At 54.5% G+C, this 18,064-nt stretch overlaps 1 protein-coding gene across 1 annotated transcript in view; it reads left to right on the top strand.

Annotated features, from left to right (window-relative positions):
* B4GALNT3 (beta-1,4-N-acetyl-galactosaminyltransferase 3) overlaps positions 1-18,064 on the top strand; it is a 121,921-nt gene that overhangs the window by 82,398 nt on the left and 21,459 nt on the right. Inside the window, exons 2-3 of the mRNA XM_056117880.1 lie at positions 7,313-7,416; positions 8,206-8,283. Coding sequence (XP_055973855.1) covers positions 7,313-7,416; positions 8,206-8,283 — 182 coding nt within the window. The remainder of the gene's footprint in view (positions 1-7,312; positions 7,417-8,205; positions 8,284-18,064) is intronic.

Here is an 18,064-nt window from a genome sequence, read left to right as displayed (position 1 = left end):
ATGGATTCCATTCACGATCATCTTTTTTACATGCAGTTCCCCGGGTCCCCTGGACTGGGGAGGAGAGGTAAAACCCATCGAGGCCACTGGAGCTCTGGGTTTGCCTTAGAAGTGAACCTCAGCCTGCCTTGGCCTCATCTCTCTGCCACCCCAGGCTTCTGGTGGGGCCAGGCTTTGCCGGTTTCTCACCATAACAACTTCCTTCTGAGGCGGACACGTGACAGGCTCACCAAGGTCAAATCCTTCATTGCTGGTTCCTGGCATTTGTGGAACCGCGCCCTGGATGTCACGGCCTCCTGTTCCCTGGAGAACCTCTTGTTCTCTTGTGGGACCGGAGTTCCCTCTCTTTGCAGCGCCCTTGGGTTGCATCATCTGTGGGAACTGCGTTGCTTAGCAAGTCGTTTACAGTCACCCACTTTGGGTGGGGAAGGGCAGGACAGTCTCCTCTGGGGGAACCTGTGGAACTAGCCACTGTCTTAGCTCCTTGAGCCTCTAGACACTAGAAGGGTCAGTTCTTCCTCTCCTGCAAAAAGTGTTTGGTTCCTAAGATGCCAGCCAGAGACTGGAGCCCGGGGGAGGTCCTCCTCCCCAAGACTAGCGCTTCTCCAGCAGCAAGTTCTGCCCATGGACCCTTGTTAGGCGATTTCACATCTGCCTTGCTGGCGAGGGATTTCTGTCTCCCAGTGAGATATCCCTGTTGGCCATCTCTTATATATGGGCAAGAACATCAGTCCAGGGGGCTGGAGCGATAGCACAGCGGGCAGGGCGTTTGCCTTGCACGCGGCCGACCCGGGTTCGATTCCCAGCATCGCGTATGGCCCCCCAAGCACCGCCAGGAGTGATTCCTGAGTGCTGAGCCAGAAGTAACCCCAAGCATCACCACCTGTGGCCCCCATCTCCCCCCAAAAGAGAATCACTCCAGAGATCAGGACAAGGAAGATACTTTCTAGCTCTGTGACATGGCGACTGATACTAAAACTAGAGGTGGCCACGTGGTAATTGCTTATAGGTTGCAGGCACTGAGTCCTTATTTTATTGTGAGACCTTGGGCACACTTTTTCTTTTTCTTCATCTTAAAGATGCAGATGATGAGGTTCACAGGGATGTTGCAAAGATACAGGGATATCATGGAGCCGAGAGTCTTTGGGGAAAAAAGCCACCAAGCGCTCTCTGTTGGCCATGTTTTCAGCAAAGAGCCTGGATGATCTTCCGATCCTTGAAGCACTCACGTGGCTCCGCGGAGGGGAGCTGGCAAGGGTCCCGCTGATGGGTGAACGTGATAGCCCAGCTTTGTGAGGGCAGAGTGTGCGGCCTCTCGGGGTGCTCTATCTGTCACCCGAGATCGGGGTGTCTGTCTCCTGGCACAAACGCGACACCTGCTTTAAAGAAACTCCCTGGCAGCGGGAACTTTGGGAAGAGAGTTCTGACCAGGAGGTGGAGGAGTTCGCTTCCCGGAGGGCACGCGGCGTTGAATCAGCACATCCTTAAGTTCCAGGTCCCCCACCCCCACCCCCGCCCCCGGGACTAAGCAATGCCTGGGTGTCCTCGAAGGTTTAGATGGAGGCAAAGGAGGGAGGAGAGGACTGTCCTATGGCCCCCTTGGTGCCTGGCACCTAAGAAGCGCTCAGGGACTTTTACCTGGTAGAGAAAAATTAGCCGCTGGAGCCACCACTGACCTCTCTGCCCACAGGCACAGGGCAGGAGTGAGGGCTAGTGACTGTTCACGTCGACAGTGTGCCAGAGTGACTGGAAGTTAGATCTTCCCACCCCTCGGGCCCCAGCCCAAAATGAGAAATTGCTCGGGGAAGGGGCGCTTCTTGGTCCTTCCTGAGCCCTCTGTCCACATCATTCAGCCTGACAGCATCCCAGTGTGTGGGGTGTGTGTGTGTGTGTGTGTGTGTGTATGCGCGCACGTGTGTGCCTGTATGTGTGTGTGGGGTGTGAGTGTGCTTATCCCCAGTGACCTGTCCAGGCAGCTGTGGTTGATGAGTGGTGGCCATGCAGTGAGATCTTCCTCACTCCAGAGCCCTGTGTGTCTTCCTGCTGCGTTGTGAGATGCGCAGAGGAAACTTTCTCCCCTTCAGGTACCCAAGCTTGGGGAGGCCACAGTCTGCTTTACAGGTACCCCAGGGAGTCACCTGGGGCCAGGTGGCCAGAACTGGTTAGGTTTAGCCTCAGGGATTCATCACCCCACCCCCAAGTAGATCTGTCTTTGCTTATTAAATGACCCTTTGCTTACTTTCTTCTATTCTATTATGGGGGCAGGGGGGTGGGCAGAGTATTTTGGGATCTGTGCCAGAGATACTTAGGAGACCATATGGGATGGAAGAAAGGTTGGCTGAGAGCAAGGCAAGTGCCTCAACTCCTGTGCTGGCTCTCTGACCTATACCTTCTTCCTCTTCCTCCTCCTCCTCCTCCTCCTCCTCTTCTTTTTTTTTTTTTTTTTTTGAGGGGGAGGTGAGGTCACAGCCGGAGATGCTCAGGGGTTACTCCTGCCTCTGCATTCAGGAATTACTCCTGGAAGTACTCGGGGGACCATATGGGATGCCAGGGATCGAACCTGGGTCAGCCGTGTGTAAGGTAAATGCCCGCCCCCCTGCACTATTGCTCCAGCCCCTCCCCCACCTTCTTTTGAAGAGAAAAAGGCCTAGACACGAGTTAAAAATGTTAAAGACAGACACCACTGACTGCTGTCTGAAGGGAAAGAGACAGAACTGAAGACTGAACTGAGTTCAGTTTTATTTCAGTTTGAAATTGAGCAGACTGCTCGGGATTTGTCACCAACAGCAGGGAGAGAGGGTCAGGGGGTGGAAAATGACTGGGGCATTAAGGCTTGGGGGCCGGTGTTTCTTACTGAACTAGCCTAAGGTGTCTGAGATGGCTCAGCTGGACAAGACTCGCTAGAACCCCCGCACACTGAGGGGGTTTTGCTGATGTTGTTACAATATTTATTCCGTTTCACTCTTTTGGGGGGAGAGGGTTGGTCAAACCTGGCGCTGGTGTTCAGGGCTTATTCCTGCCTCTGCCTTTGGGACCACTCCTGGCAGTGCTCTGGGGAACATGTGTGGTGCTGGAGATTGAACTGGGCTTGACAGTGTTGCGAAACATGTGCTTTGACTCCTGAATTTTATCTCTGGCCTCACACTGATCGTTCCTAGAACTTGTTTAAAAGCAGTGTTTTGTGAAACCATAAACATTATTTCACCTGTGGTGTGAGTTCCAAAAGTCAATGAAATTGACTGGACCTGAAAATCATTGTATGAGGCAGAAAGGACATTGGAGACACTGAATCTTGTGCACAGAGCAGATAGCATTATTTTCTGTCATGATTCCCTCACAACTTTGTCTAGAAATGGAGAGGTGATTTTTATTTATTTTTTTATTTATTTTTTGAGAGGGGATGTGAGGTCCGAGACACACCTGGGCATCCTCAGGGCTTCCTCCTGGCTCTGTGCTCAGGGATCACTCCTGTAGGTGCTCAGGGGAGGGTCACCTGGGGTGCCAGGATCTGGAATTCAGGTTCACCAAACACTTCACCTGCTGTACTACCTCTCCAACCCCTAGAAGCAGAGAATGTTTAGAGCAGTGTCAAGGAAGCGATGACCCAGTCACTACACGTTAGAGTGTGACTCATCTGTCACTCAGTAGCACCCAAGTCTCCCAGTGACTAGCCAACGGCTCCTGGGCAGGGCAGCGTTTGTGACGTCAGCAGCATTTGCCTTGGGGTGTGTGGGGTGTGGATCCATCTGCAAGCCACCTTGCTCTCTCCCTCTCTCCCAGAGCATCACCTCATGTCACTGCCCCGGAATCCTGCTTCCCCATCGCATTTTGCGGACGTGAACTTGTCTGTCCTGTTCTGGATTGTCAGCTGGCCATCCAGGAGGGCGGAGGCTGAATTGACCTGCATGAGTCCCTGGGTGGAGACTGTCAGGCTGCAGCCCCCGACGCCCAGCTCCCCTCACCCCCGCCCGAGCCCTCTGCCCCGCCGCTCCACGATGCTCTTCCAGGAAGTGCCCACAGGAGAAACTGGCTGGCTGGGGAGGCAGAGAGCTCTGGCCTCGGCCTGGCCTCCAGAAAACCAGCTCTGTGACTTGAGGCTCTTCTCTTTCCCTGTCTGTCAAATGGGGTCAAACCACCTGATATCCGCCTCCTTCTGAGATTCTCAGAAGACTCACGTGGATCTTTGGTTCGTTGGCTTGTTTTGGTGGTTTTTTTTTTTTTGGCTTGTTTGTGTTTTGCCACACCTGGCAGTGCCCAGGACTGACTCCTGGCTCTGTGCTGAGGGATCACTCCTCACTGGCTCAGGGGGAACATATTGGGTTGCCAGGGCTTGAACCTGGGTCATCTGCATGCAAGGCAGCACCTTATCCACTGGACTATCTGTCCGGTCTCTCGTGTGAGGTCATGCCCAGTAGGGGCTTAGCAAACACTCAGAGAGCCCCACCAAAAAGGTAGCTGCACGAGAGAAGTGCCCCGACATAGCCGTCCCCTGCTAAGAGCCTACGGCATAGACCTTTCTGCCAAACGGGGGTGTTTGCCCTCTGCAGACCTGCATTTGTGGGCGGGGCCCTCTCCGTGACCGGTCGGCCTTCCGCGTCTCTCGTGGTGCGTGCTGAGGCACGCCTGGCGCTCTTCCAGTCAGCCGTGGTTCCCGGTGGCCAGTGATGTCAGTCTCCCTTCTGTGCTGATGGAGCTGTTTAAGGACAAGCAGCAGCCCAGTGAGGATCCGCCGGCCACCCGGCTCCTTGTTGTAGCTTGTTCTTGGCGAAGTGGGAATCCAGAAGGCAGTTGACAAGTGAGGGGCCCCTCCCCCCAGCTGAAACAAGCCCTCGGTCTCTTTCTCTCTGGCAGTGGGGGAAGCGGCACACTTAGAGGTACTCAGGGATTATTCCTGGCTCTCTGTTTAGGGATCACTCCTGGAGGTGCTCCTGGAGGTGACCCTGTGGGGTGCTGAGATCGAACCCGAGTGAACCGCATGCAAGGCCAGTGCCTTATCTGCTCTACTGTCTCTCTGCCAATCCTTGTGGGCCTGGGGGGCGCCTCCTAGTGTGGGATGCACCGTGATTCCATGCCACGGCCCCTAGTGCATTGGTTCCCTATATTCACAGTCTAAGAGGCGAGCGCGAGGAGTCTCCTTGCCTCACGCAAGGCACTGACCCCCTGTGAGTGAGAATACAGGCCAGGAGAGCCCCGAACTCCTCCGGTTTCTTTCCATCCTCACCTCAGCACAGTATCTTGCCTCTTTGCCTTGCTGTTCTCTTTTTTTGTTTTTGTTCTTTGGCCGCACACAGCGATGCTCAGGAATTACTCCTGGTGGTGCTCGGGGGAAGCAGATAGGATTCCAGGGAAAGAACCAGGGCCGGCTCCATGCAAGGCAAGCACGGTACCCGGTGTACGAGCTCTCCAGCCTGGGTTTGCCATGTTGTAACTGTCTGCATATACCCCAGCAGTTCCCACCTTAAGCCCCGTACTATATTCCCAGCCTTATCCTTGAATTTCTTTTTTGACCTTCCCCACAGACACCGTGGCCCAAGCCCACCCTTTCTTGCCTCTCCTGTAGACGCACCGTGTCTGTTTCGTGACCAGTGATCACGGTGGCCTAGAACCAGCCCACTGTCTGCCCAGGGGTGGAGGAAAGGGACCAAACTGACCAGGGGATTGGCTGAGCTCAGCGGCCGTTCACAGCCTTCTTTCTTCAGCAGCCTCTGGAGAACCCGAGCCTCGAGAGGCAGCTGGGGAAGCGTGGGTTCCACGGGAGGATGGCACAGCCTCTTGGCCTCTTTCTGATGCAGAAGGAGGAGGCCGGTTTTGCAGTGGCCTCTCTCTGCCCTGTTGACAATGGTTGTGTAAGCACAAAAGGGCAGCAGTGCTCTGTCTCTCCTGCCACCTGCGTTCTCGGCAGTCTCACGCCGCTTTCTCCTTCCCGGGGAGGTCGGTGGCGATGGGCAGACGAAGGAAGGAAATGAGGGCCAGGTTGCTTGGTGTCAGTTGCAGTTTATTCCAATCTCATCTCCATTCCCTCCTGTATCCTTCTCTGCTTCTCCCTCTTACAGTCCAGTTACATCCCCAAAGCATGAGGGTTTGGGACTTGCACATTGGTGTGGTCACAATCAGTAGGGGTAAAGTCTTTCCCTCGGGATGCTTCTAGGGCAGATACTCTCTCAGCAGGACAACCCACCCTAGAGCAGAATCCCATGGGTGTGTTTCTCCTCTCCTTGTCCAACAAACATATAAGCATTCATAATATTAATCATTTTTTATGGACACAGTAAGAGATACATTAAGCTTATAGGAATGCTTTCCTGGGGTCATCTCCATCTCAGACTACAGTGCTCAGGCCAGATTAGTCTTTCCTATCCCTAGCAGGGTCCTAATCTCGTCGTTACTTTCGGATCATGACAGCATTTGGCCATCACCAAGCTCTCGACTTATAGTTAAGAATCATGGCACTTTGGCCTGGCCCACTTCGATGCCACGGTAGCTCACAGCTTGCCCTGGGTCCATTCAGTCCCTCGTCGGGAAAGCACCCCTACTTTGGGGATGCTAGGAACTAAGGGCAATTGAGGCTTAAGTCGAGAAAGCAGATGCCTGGGAGTGAATAATATTCGAAGCCAATTAAATCCCAAGTTACAGAAGCATACTATTAACAGTCTTTCTGTATCTATACAAAAACGACATTGCTTTAAAGTAAACTATTCAAAAGACATAAAAGGAGAGGAGACAGGCAATATATAACTTACAATACAAGTTCCACGTCCTAGAAGCGCTGACCTTACAAATTTACAGATTTTGATTAGGGGAAAACGCTGGTTAACTGGTTGGGGAAGAGGGCATAGAGTAGTTACAGATAAGCACAGAGGAATGGGAGTGACTTGGGAGCACTGTGATGGGTGTAACCGATAAACCTAAACTCCTTGTGGTAAGGGAGAAAGGACAAACCATTGTGATCCTACAGTGGTCAAGGTTAAACATCTGCCCACATGCCTTCTACGTTGCTTAAGAATCGAGTGAGGAGGGGCTGGAGCTGTAGCACAGTGGATAGGGCGTGTGCCTTGCATGCGGCCGGCCCGGGTTCGATTCCCAGTATCCCATATGGTCCCCTGAGCACCGTCAGGAGTAATTCCTGCTCGCAGAGCCAAGAGTAACCCCTGTGTCTTGCTGGGTGTGACCCAAAAGCAGAAAGGAAAAAAATGAATAGGGTGAGGAGCAGCAGAGGACAGCTGATGGTTCCATCACCACCCCCGGGTTCTCGAGGGACTTCAGAGCCTTCGGCTTGTGTTCACGTCGTTCCTCCGTCCTTTCTTCTCTGCAGGGTATGGCAGCTGGAGAGAACTAGAAAAGGCTCTGGCCAGCAGGAACATCCCCGCAGTTGACCCAAACCTCCAGTTCTACCACCCCCCGAGGTCAGACCTCAAGGTAAGTGACCTAAACCTGAGTCCTCAGCCCTCTGCCTTGCCCGTGGGCAGCCTCCACTTTCCTTGGGCAGGGGGGCTCCGAAACAGTGCCCCGCACCACAGCCTGGTCACAGGGTTATAGCAGGGCGCCCTCACCAAGTCTGAGTCACTCCCTTTATGATCCCCCTGCTGGATGGAGTCTTGGTCAGTGTTGCAGTTGGGTTCAGGGTCAGACCCAGCCATGCTCCCGGGCTTCTCCTGGCTCTGCAGGACCGTGTGGCTGGGAATTGAATCTGGGGCGCCACTGTGCAAAGCATGTGCTCCGACCCACTGAGCGCTGTCCTCACCATAGCGTTCCTTAGGCCTAAGGAATTAGGGACAGAATTAGGTCTGGAGCCTGAACGTCGGACCGACATGACTCCCCAAGGCTGAACCAGACTGAGCCCGGGATGTGCATGGAAAGAAAGGGCTGGGTTGCTGTCCCCGTGGGGCTCACACTTATTAGGACAAGTGGGTGACGAGTCTGGGCAGAGGCCCGGGGAACAGTGAGGGAGACAGAGTCAAAGCTCCCGATCTCACTGGAGAAAACAGTGTTTCTGTATAGGAAAGAACGTTCAGGAAATAGAAGCAGCAGCGTTTGGTCTGTTCCGAGGAGGTAGTGTGGCCCCCACACGTAGGTCAGTAAGCTTCCCGGTGCAGGAACTGCATCCTTTCTGCACTGAACTGAACCCTCTGCCTCCCCACGGGGCCTGCTTGCATGCTGAATCCTGTGCTTTATTTCCTCTGAGTTCATTCTTCACTCTTTTGCCAGGACCAAGACTTGCAGCGAGGAGGGAGCAGTAATAGCAGCTACCTGAAGTGGAATAAACCTGTCCCCTGGCTCTCGGAGGTAAAAGGGCTCCACCGACTTGGGTCCTTGACACCGGTAGATAGAAGCTGGCACCGGAACAGCACACAGCTGTTGGCACTGTATACGTTCCCCTGAGCCAACCAAAAAGAATTTTCTTTTCCCTTTTTGGGTCACACCCGGCGATGCACAGGGGGTTCTCGTGGCTTGTACACTCAGGAATTACTCCTGGCAGTGCTCAGGGGACCCTATGGTATGCTGGGAATCGAACCCAGGTCGGCCGCGTGCAAGGCAAACACCCTACCCGTTGTGCTATCGCTTCAGCCCCCAGGAAGAATTCTTAAGCACAGAGACAGGAGTAAGCCCTGAGCACTACCAGGTCTATCCTCCCCCTGCCACCCTGCTCTACTCCCCAACCCCCGCCCCCAAAAAAAGTTTTTAAGGCCAGAGAGACACTACAGTGAAGGCACTTGCTTTGCACATAGCTTAACCAACCCTGGTTCAGTCCTTGACATCATGTATGAGCCCTGTCTGGAAGGATCCCCACGCACAGAGCCAGGAGTAGGCACTGAGCTCTGCTGAGTGTGGCCCAAAAAACTTTCTGAGCTTTTCCGGAGTCAGGGTAGGTACCCCCATCCCACTTCCTGTACTTCCTGAAACCCCAGCAGCCACACCCATACCCCATTGCCACCGCCAGGTGAGCCCACCACCCACTTAAATGTTCTGGGTTTCTGGAGCGACATCTCCAAACTCTACGGTATGACATCCCAGTGGGAGGACACAGATTGGAAGCCCACTAAGCTCAGCTAAGAAAAACACTAACACAGAAGGCTCAACGAGCAGCAAAGAGCTTAGTAAACCCTCAATAAGGACTTGATGAATAAACCTGTCCCCTGGCTCTCGGAGGTAAAAGGGCTCCACCGACTTGGGTCCTTGACACCGTTCAATAGGAGCTGGGGCCGGAGCAGCGCACAACTGATTGGGGTTTGATCCTTGGCACTTGATATGGTCCCCTGAGCCTACCAGGAAGGAGTCTTGAGGACAGAGGCAGGAGTAAGCCCTGAGCACTACGACAACTTTCACACGTTTTCTTTTACTGATCATTATATTAGTCATTTAGTGGTGACAAGTAATAGAAAATAAATAATCGTGGCCCTGCCCTGGAGGCAGACTTGGGGGGGGGGTTGGGGAAATGGAGACAGCGGTGGTGGGGTTGGTGTTGGAGTGCCTGTAACCGATTGTCATGGACAACTTTGTAAGCCACAGTGTTTAAATAAAGTGAGGGTGAGGGGACAGATTTTACAGATTGCTCCAGAGATCCACAGGAACTTTTGTTCTACTGATTATTTTAAAAAATTTCACTGAATTAGAGCCAGAGATAGTACAGCAGGTAGGGACTTGCCTTGCATGTGACTGACCTGGGTTCAGTCCCCGGCACACATGTGTTTCCCGACCCCTTCACGTGAGCATTGCTGGGGTGATCCCTGAGCACAGACTCAGGAGTGTGCCCTGAGCATTGCAACTCCTCTTGCCCCCAATTTTTTTAAGTCTGGTGTCTAAAAAAAAAAGTGTTTAAATTTTTGAATACTAGGTCAAAATTAGCAATGAGCTCTACGACCCAGTGCTCAGAGTGTAAGCTTCAAGGACGATTTCCCTCAAGCTGATTCCAGATTTGAGGGTTGTGGGAGGGCGCTGCCGGGCGGGCACCTCCCTGCAGTCTGTTTAGAACCATTTTGCAGTGGACGATGGAGGGGCCCGACTCGTCGTACTCCTGCTTGCTGATCCACATCTCCTGGAAGGTGGACAGTGAGGCCAGGATGGAGCCCCCGATCCACACTGAGCACTTGCGCTCGGGAGGTGCAATGATATTGATCTTCATGGTGCTAGGGGCCGGGGTTGTGATCTCCTTCTGCATCCGGTCAGCGATGCCTGGGTACATGGTGGTGCCCTCTGAGAGCACCATGTTGGTATATAGGTCCTTGTCCCACTTCATGATGGAGTTGAAGGTGGTCTCGTGTATGCCGCAGTTCCCGGTTCTGTTGATCATGTCTTAGGGGTTCTGAATGACTTTTGTCCACGAAACACTCCTTCATTCTAGGGAACTAGGGGATATAAAACTGCTTTAGAAACATTTTCCAGAAAACAGTGTAAGCAGATGAGACCAGGTTGTCATAATCAGCACCATACCTTTAATTCTGGTAGGATTTGCCAGATTTTCTTTTCTTCTGGGGTGGGGAGTGGAGGCTTAGCGTGGTTTATTCTCATTTGCAAGCTTGCATTCAGTGATGCTCCTGTCAAGACCTCCGAGTAGGAGCCAGAGTGATGATACAGCAGTTGAAGCACATGCCTTGCATGCGACCAATTCTGATTTGACCCTTGGCAACCCATCACCACCCCCAAGCATTGCCAGGACAGCCCTGGAGGCCGGGCTGCGTCACCAGGCTGTCTCAAGCGCTGCAGGGTCAGACTAGCTCCGAATCCTCTGGCCTGGCAGCCTCCGGGTGGGGGGGGGGGGATCACCACAAAGCGCCCTGTTCTCCTGAGCACTTCTTGGGAGGCAGCCTCACTACTACCACCCCCCTCAAAAAAAAAAGACCCCGACTAGCATGGTACTCTGCGATGGAAAAATGAAATTTGAGTCTTTCATTTTACAACTTGTCCACAGTCCAGTGTCTTTAAGCTTCTGAACCTGTGGACATGACTTGCTTTATTTTCGGTTTGGGGTTCACACCCAGCAGTGCTCAGGACTTACTCCTGGCTCTGCGCTCAGGGACCACTCCTGGCGGGGTTTGGGGAACGGTATGGGGTGCCAGGACTTGAACCCGGGTTGGCCGAGTGCAAGGCAAGCGCCCTGCCAGCTGTACCACGGCTCTGAGCTCCTACGGCTTGCTTTTCTTGGCTGGGGGGATCAGCCCCTGGCCGTTATCTGCATCCCTTCAGCCGTGGTGATTTGATTTCACCTGCCCATTAGCCGAGGGGCAGGTGTGGCAGCGAGGGCCAGTGCATGTGATGTTAGGTTATCCACCCTGTGCAGCGGCCTGTGTGGAAAGCCCTGAGGAGGATGGATTACAGCTGGGCACACCTGTGCCGGTGACCTCACCAGGCAGCTATGCCCCACCCCACCTGGGGACTGGGCCCCCCAAAACCGGGGGTCCAGTGACCTGGCTCTCTTGCTTTTCATGCAACCGCTGGCTTCGCTTTCTTGAACCACTTGTTTTGAAAGATTATCGCTTTGTGACACTGGGCTTTTATTCATCATTCATTACGCCACTTTTTTTTTTTTTTTTTGCCTGCTGAAAGGTTTAGAGATATACATATGTTTGTAGGGCTGGGATGATAGTACAGCAGGGAGGGCGCTAGCCTTGCACGTTGCTGACCTGGGTTTGATCCCTGGCATCCCATATGATATGCTGTGCACTGCCAGGAGTAATTCCTGAGTGCATGAGCCAGGAGTAACCCCTGAGCATTGCCGGGTGTGACCCAAAAAGCCAAAGAAAACAAACAAACAAAAAACACCAAATGCTGACTTTTGGGCTGGCTCTGTAGTACAGAGCATAGCACTTGCCTTGCACGCAGGTTTAATTCCCCAGCGTCCTCAGATGGTCCTGACTGCAGAGCCAGGAGTGATCCCTATGTGATCCCCTCCCCCCCAAAAAAATCATTTCTTAGAGATATACATATGTATGTAATGATACAGCATCAATGAGCGCATGGTCTAGAGTGATTAACATAGGATTCCTGGAGGGGCAGTGTGAGGGCCTCCCCAGCCCTGGGTGGGTCCTTGGGGCCACTCCGGGCAGTTCTTGGCCTGGTGGTTCCAGGCCTCAGGGTTAGATGCCCAACCCTGTAATGCTCAGACTGATAGAGCCAAGGGAGATGACCAGGGCTAGTTCTGTGATCATCTGATGGGTGTTTTGGAGGGTGAGGGGGCATGTGGTGCTCGGGGCTTACTCCTGGCTCCTGGCAGGCTCAGGGACCTTATGGGGTGCTGGGAATCCGTCTTGGTTTGGTCACTTGCAATGCAAGAGCCCTGCCCACTATGCTATTGCTCTGACTTTTATTTTTCTTTTATAATGCTAAAAAACAGCAGCTCCTCGTGGCATATCCGATACACCAAAAATAGTAACAATAACGGGTCTCATTCCCCTGACCTTGGAAGAGCCTCCAATACGGCAGTTTTGTTGGAAAAGACGAATAGGGAGAGGCTGTTAAAATCTCAGGACTGAGGCGAATGGAGACGTTACTGATGCCCGCTCGAGTAAATTGATGAACAACGGGATGACAGTGATACAGTGAATGCTAAAAAGAATTTACAAAAGGATTCAGTGCTGTTCAGGTCCTGCAGAATCACTCGGAGGAGCTCGGGGGCGCCAGGGCCACCCCTGTGGTACTCAGAGGCCTCAGGGCTTGTACTTGGCAATGCTTGGGGAGGACTGCCTGGTGCCCAGGACCGAACCCCACCCAGCATGCACCCTAACTTCTGCACCATCTTCTGGCCTCTTGTTTTTCCAGAAGGAAAACCAGGCCCTGAGCTTGGAGAGGGAAAGGTGCTTGCCGTGCATGTTGCCAACCTGGTTCGATCCCCGGTGTCCCCCAAGCCACTGGGAGTGAATCTGAGTGCAGAACTAGAAATAAGTCCCGTGCCCCCGCTGGGTGTGGCCCTCCAAACCAAAGAAAGAATGAAGGGGGAAAGAAAAAGAAAATTAAAAGGAAAAGAAACCCAAGTACTCATCCTATGCGTGTGCTTCCAGCCCCGCCCAGCCCAGCCCAGGAGCTCTCTCTCCCACCCCCTGCCAGCCCCTGTCAGGAAAGGACCTAGAGGCAGGCATCGGTCACACTCAGCTTTAGAGCAGATTCGTTGATTGGCATAGAAGAAATTCCAGGGGCTGGAGTGATAGCACAGCGGGGAGAGTGTTTGCCTTGCACACGGCCGACCCGGCTCAATTCCCAGTATCCTGTGTGGTCCCCTGAGCACCGCCAGGAGTAACTCCTGAGTGTATGAGCCAGGAGTAACTCACCGGGTGTCACACACACACACACACACACATTCTATTTCCGCTTACTCTCCTCTCTGCCTGCCCTTGGCAAACTAACCTACGTCCATTCTCGACTGATTTGTCTGTTCGGGATATTTTGCTGGGGGTGCAGAGGGTTGGGTCACACCCGGCAGTGTTCGCTTACTCCTGGCTCTGTGCTCAGGAATCACTCCGGGCCGTGCTTGGGGGACCATGTAGGGTGCTGGGGATCAAGCGTGGGTTGGACACGTGCACGGCAAGCGCCCCACCTGCTGTTCTAGGTCCTGCCGGCGAGGGTCCCCAGCGCCTGGCTTCCGTCACGAAGCCTCCCGTGCTGCCGTGCTGTGGCGTATTTTGACCATTCATTCCATTTTACTGCTGAAGAAAATCCTGTCGTGTGGCACTATGATGTTTTATATGTCTGTAACTCAATCAGTAAATATTTGGGTTGTTTCTAGTTTCTGGCCTGGTGACTAATGCTGCTGGAAATATTGGCACGCACAGAATGCGGAGGCTCGGTGCGTTTTCCCCTCAGAGTCCCGAGTCACCCACGCAGTGTGTTTCGTCTCTTCTGCTGAGATCCATCCTGCCCCTCAGCTCATTCTACCGACCACGTATTCCGGTAGGAGGGACCGTGGCCTCTGGTATGGTCACCCACAGGGTCTTTGGCCCTGTCCTCAAGCTCCGGAGCTTCCCTTTATTTATTTATTTATTTTTTTGGGCAATGGTCTCTGAGACCACTCCTAGCAGTGCTTGGGAGAACCATATGTGGTGGCAGGATTCAAACCCAGGTCAGCTGTGTGCAAGGCAAACGTCTTACCGGCTGCACTATCTCTCCGCCCTTAAAATTACCTTTTATTTATTATTATTATTTTTGCTTTTTGGGTTACACCCGGCGATGCACAGGGGTTACTCCTGGCTCATGCACTCAGGAATCACTCCTGGCGGTGCTCGGGGGACCCTGTGGGATGCTGGGAATCGAACCCAGGTCAGCCGCGTGCAAGGCAAATGCCCTCCCCGCTGTGCTATCGCTCCAGCCCCAGAATGACCTTTTCTTGTTCTAAGAGCCCCCGATTTCAAGGGGTGCTCCCTCCAAGGGTAGCTGTGAGCAAGAAACACATCTCACACGCGTGAGGTCCTGAGTTAGATCCCACCCTGCCCTTCCCTCCACACACGCAGTGGACTGACACCTTGAAGCTAGCAGGAGTCTGATGTGGGAGCGCTTGGCTTCCCGGCCCCTCTCTCCGTAAGCACGCGGTCCAGCCTCCCGTGCCTGCTGGGCGAGGCTGCATCCTGTGAGCGGAAGCGGGAGCGCAGGTGCCGTTCTCGTGGCAAGGCAGTGGACGCAGCCGTGGCCTGGTACAAGGAGGGCTACCAAGCGCTCTGCTGCCTTTCCCTGGGGCCACCTCACGTCTCTGCCCTTGTCCCTGGCACAGATGACTCTGTTGTCAAGTCTTAGAGGATTTTTTATTTTTTTTATCTTTAACGGGCACAAAGCAGATACTCGGTGCATATAGAAAAATCGAAGGAACATCCAGGGCCCCTGGCATTGGTTCTTGCCAGTCATTTTTACTTCTTGTTTGTTTTGTTTTTGGACCCCACAGTGCTCAGGGCTCACTTCTAACTCTGGGCTCAGGGCTCACTCCTGGCAGACTTGGAGGACAGTATGGCGTGTCAGGGATCAAAGGCAGGGCCGCTGTATACAAGGCAAGCACCTCATCTCTTGGACATCTGGCTCCTAATTATTTCCTTTTCAGCACCTTTTTTCCTTCTTCACTTTTTTTCTTTTCGGGTCACAGGGGTTCCTCCTGGCTCTGCACTCAGAAATTACTCCTGGCGGTGCTCGGGGGACCCCATGGGATGCTGGTGATCGAACCCAGTTCAGCCCTCATGGAAGGCTAACGTCCTACCTGCTGTGCTATCTCTCTGGTCTATTTTGCAAGTAATTATGTGCAGAGAAGGGAGCTCTGACCTCTACCTGGGCGGAGTCAGAGAAGTGCTTGCGGAGGGTCTGGGTGGTGAGTGGGCAAGACGGGGGTGCTGAGAGGGGAGAGGCGCTGTGAGCGGAGATGCCCGTCTGTGCCTCAAATGGAGACGGCAGCCTCTACTGTGCTTTGGATCCAGTTCTGTGCCAGGGGGGTGGTGGAGGAGTTGAGGGGAGCCCCCATTCACGTAGGAGGTGCTGAGGCAGTGCCGTAGTGAGGAAACACAGGGGCCCCACTCCCCAGTGAGGACCCGCCGCCCTGCCGACTCCCACGTGGCGGGCATCCGTGGGGAGTCACTTTCTCTCTCTGGGCTTCAGCAGTCTCACTGTCAGACAGGGGGTTCCGGTTCCGGTCATTCTTTCCTGTGTTTTGGGGGCCGCACCAGGTGGTGCTCAGGAGCCAGTCAGCTGTGGGCTTGAGGGCTGCTCCCCTGGTGGCGATGCTCTGGGAATCGGGCTGTGCCAGGGATTGGACCTGGGCCCCCTGCGTGCCGAGCACGGGCTCAGCCCTTTGGGCCCCACCCCCACCCCCGTTCTCCAGAGTTCCTTCCCCCTTTTCTTTAACTGGAAGTTCCAAATCTGTCACTGTCACGGTCACGGTCTCCCGTTGCTCATCGATTTGCTCGAGCAGGCCCAGTAACGTCTCCATTGTGAGACTTATTGTTACTGTGCTTGGCATACCGAATATGTCATGGGGAGCTTGCCAGGCTCTGCCGTGTGGGCGCGATACTCCCAGTAGCTTGCCGGGCTCTCTGAGAGGGGCGGAGGAATCGAACCTGAACCCAGCTCGGCTGGGCCGGCCGCGTGCAAGGCAAACGCCCCAACCGTTGTGCTATCGCTCCAGCCCCCAAATCCATCACTGCTGGAAAATGGGGAGAGTGGACCAAGGGCAGGGCGGGGAGCTCGAGGGTTCCCCCCCCCCCGCCCCCTGCCCCATCCAAAGTCTCCAACTCCAGGACCCAGATTCTGGTGCTGCCCGTGTGGGCCTGGGGAGGAAGCTGGTGTCGGCTCATCCTTTGGCACCCCTGCCTCTGCCCGCAGGAGGGGGAAGCACATCCTGCACCCTGTCCCAGGAGACGGGAGCCCTCTGGGGGCTGCCCCATGGCCCGGGCACTTGGCATGCCCGCGGAAGAGGTGGGGTGCGGCCACCCTCCTTTCCTGGCCCCAACCCACCGCAGAGGCTCGTGCGACCCAGTCGCCGGCCACAGATCCGAGCGGCTCCTGGGAGGGCCATTTGGACCCGACGGCCGAGTCTTGTAAACCGGACCGAAGGAATGTGCCAGAAGGAGCACAATGTCCTCTTTCTTCCCTGCCCAGAGCCTTCGCCCTCCCCCGCTCCGGCCGGCCACGTTCTCTCTCCCACCCTTCCCAGCCCCCCACTCATATTCCTGGGAGCGGCGGCCGTTGGCCGGGCAGTGCCGCGTGGCTGCGGGGCTCTTGGCGGCTGTGCCTTTTTCTGGGGTGCAGGGTACCCGGGTGGGGGCCCCCGGGCCCTTCCCATCCGTCTGCCGTCTGCGCCTGCCACCCAGGCCTGGTGTCCGTCCTCCTGTTCCCGGGCAGCTGACAGTTGGCATCTGATGGGCTGCTGCGGGTGGGGCGGGGCAGGGCAGGGCAGGGCCTGTTTGTCCGCAGTAATTGAGGCTCTGCCACCCACAACCTGGAGATTGGGGGGAGGGGCGGAGGAAGGAGCTGAGGTGGGGTAATCTGAAACTCTTTGTCAGGAAAAATTGGGACAGTTACCTCAGGCTCACCCTTCCCCCGGCTCGCGGGGTCTCCCTCGTGAGGAGAGCCGCCTCCGAGCCCCCCTTCTCCGGGCTGCCCTCAGGCCCAGGCTCCCCGGCTTCCCCGGAGGCCTTGAGAGAGCCGCGGGCTGGGGGCAGCTGTTGCACGGGCCCCCTCCTCCAGGCCAGGGCAGCCTGGCAAGGGCCTGTGAGGGGAAGGGAGGCCGTCTATAGAGACGCCCAGCTTGGAGTGTCCTTCCAATTCTCGATCTTTCTGCTGTTTTTTTTTTCCCCCGGGGGGGGGGGGGGGGGCTGAGGTGCGCTGTTGTGCCATAGTCGTTGGCAGAGTTCAGGGAATAATCCTGGCTCTGTGCTCAGGGGCCACTCCTGGTAGGGAGCAGGGGACCCTTTCCAGGGCCAGAGGTTGAGCCAGGGCTGGCTGCATGAAAGGCCAGCGCCTTAACCCTGTATTCTCCTCCCTCTCTGTCATGACAGTCCTCTTCTCTGGAGAAGGGAAGACCGTCAACCCTTCCTGTACAGGAAGAGAGAGAAAGAGGGAGAGACAGAGGGAGAGGGAGAGAGAATGAGTGTGTGAGTGAGTGTATGTGAGTGTGTATGAAAGTGAGTATGTATGAGAGAGTGGGTGTGTATGTTTGGGGTTGTTTTTTTTTTTGTTCTTTTTGGGTCACACCCGGCAATGCACAGGGGTTACTCCTGGCTCATGCACTCAGGAATCACTCCTGGCGGTGCTCAGGGGACCATATGGGATGCTGGGAATCAAACCCGGGTCAGCCACGTGCAAGGCAAATGCCCTACCCGCTGTGCTATTGCTCCAGCCCCGAGCATGTATGTTTTTTTTTTTTTATTTTTATTAGTGAAACACCATGAGGTATAGTTGTAGACTTACAAATTTTTGTGCTTGGGTTTCAGTTCACTGCAGCACTGTTTACAATAGCCAGAATCTGGGAAAAACCTGAGTGCCCGAGAACAGATGACTGGTTAAAGAAGCTTTGGTACATCTACACAATGGAGTACTATGCAGCTGTTAGAAAAGATGAAGTCACAAAATTTACATACAAGTGGTACTACGTGGAAAGTATCAT

This window comes from Sorex fumeus, unplaced genomic scaffold, assembly GCF_029834395.1.
Source record: "Sorex fumeus unplaced genomic scaffold, SorFum_2.1 ptg000036l, whole genome shotgun sequence".
In the NCBI taxonomy this organism is placed as follows: Eukaryota; Metazoa; Chordata; class Mammalia; order Eulipotyphla; family Soricidae; genus Sorex; species Sorex fumeus.
Note: the sequence above shows the minus strand (reverse complement) of the source record. Positions and strands in the feature narration are given on the sequence as shown.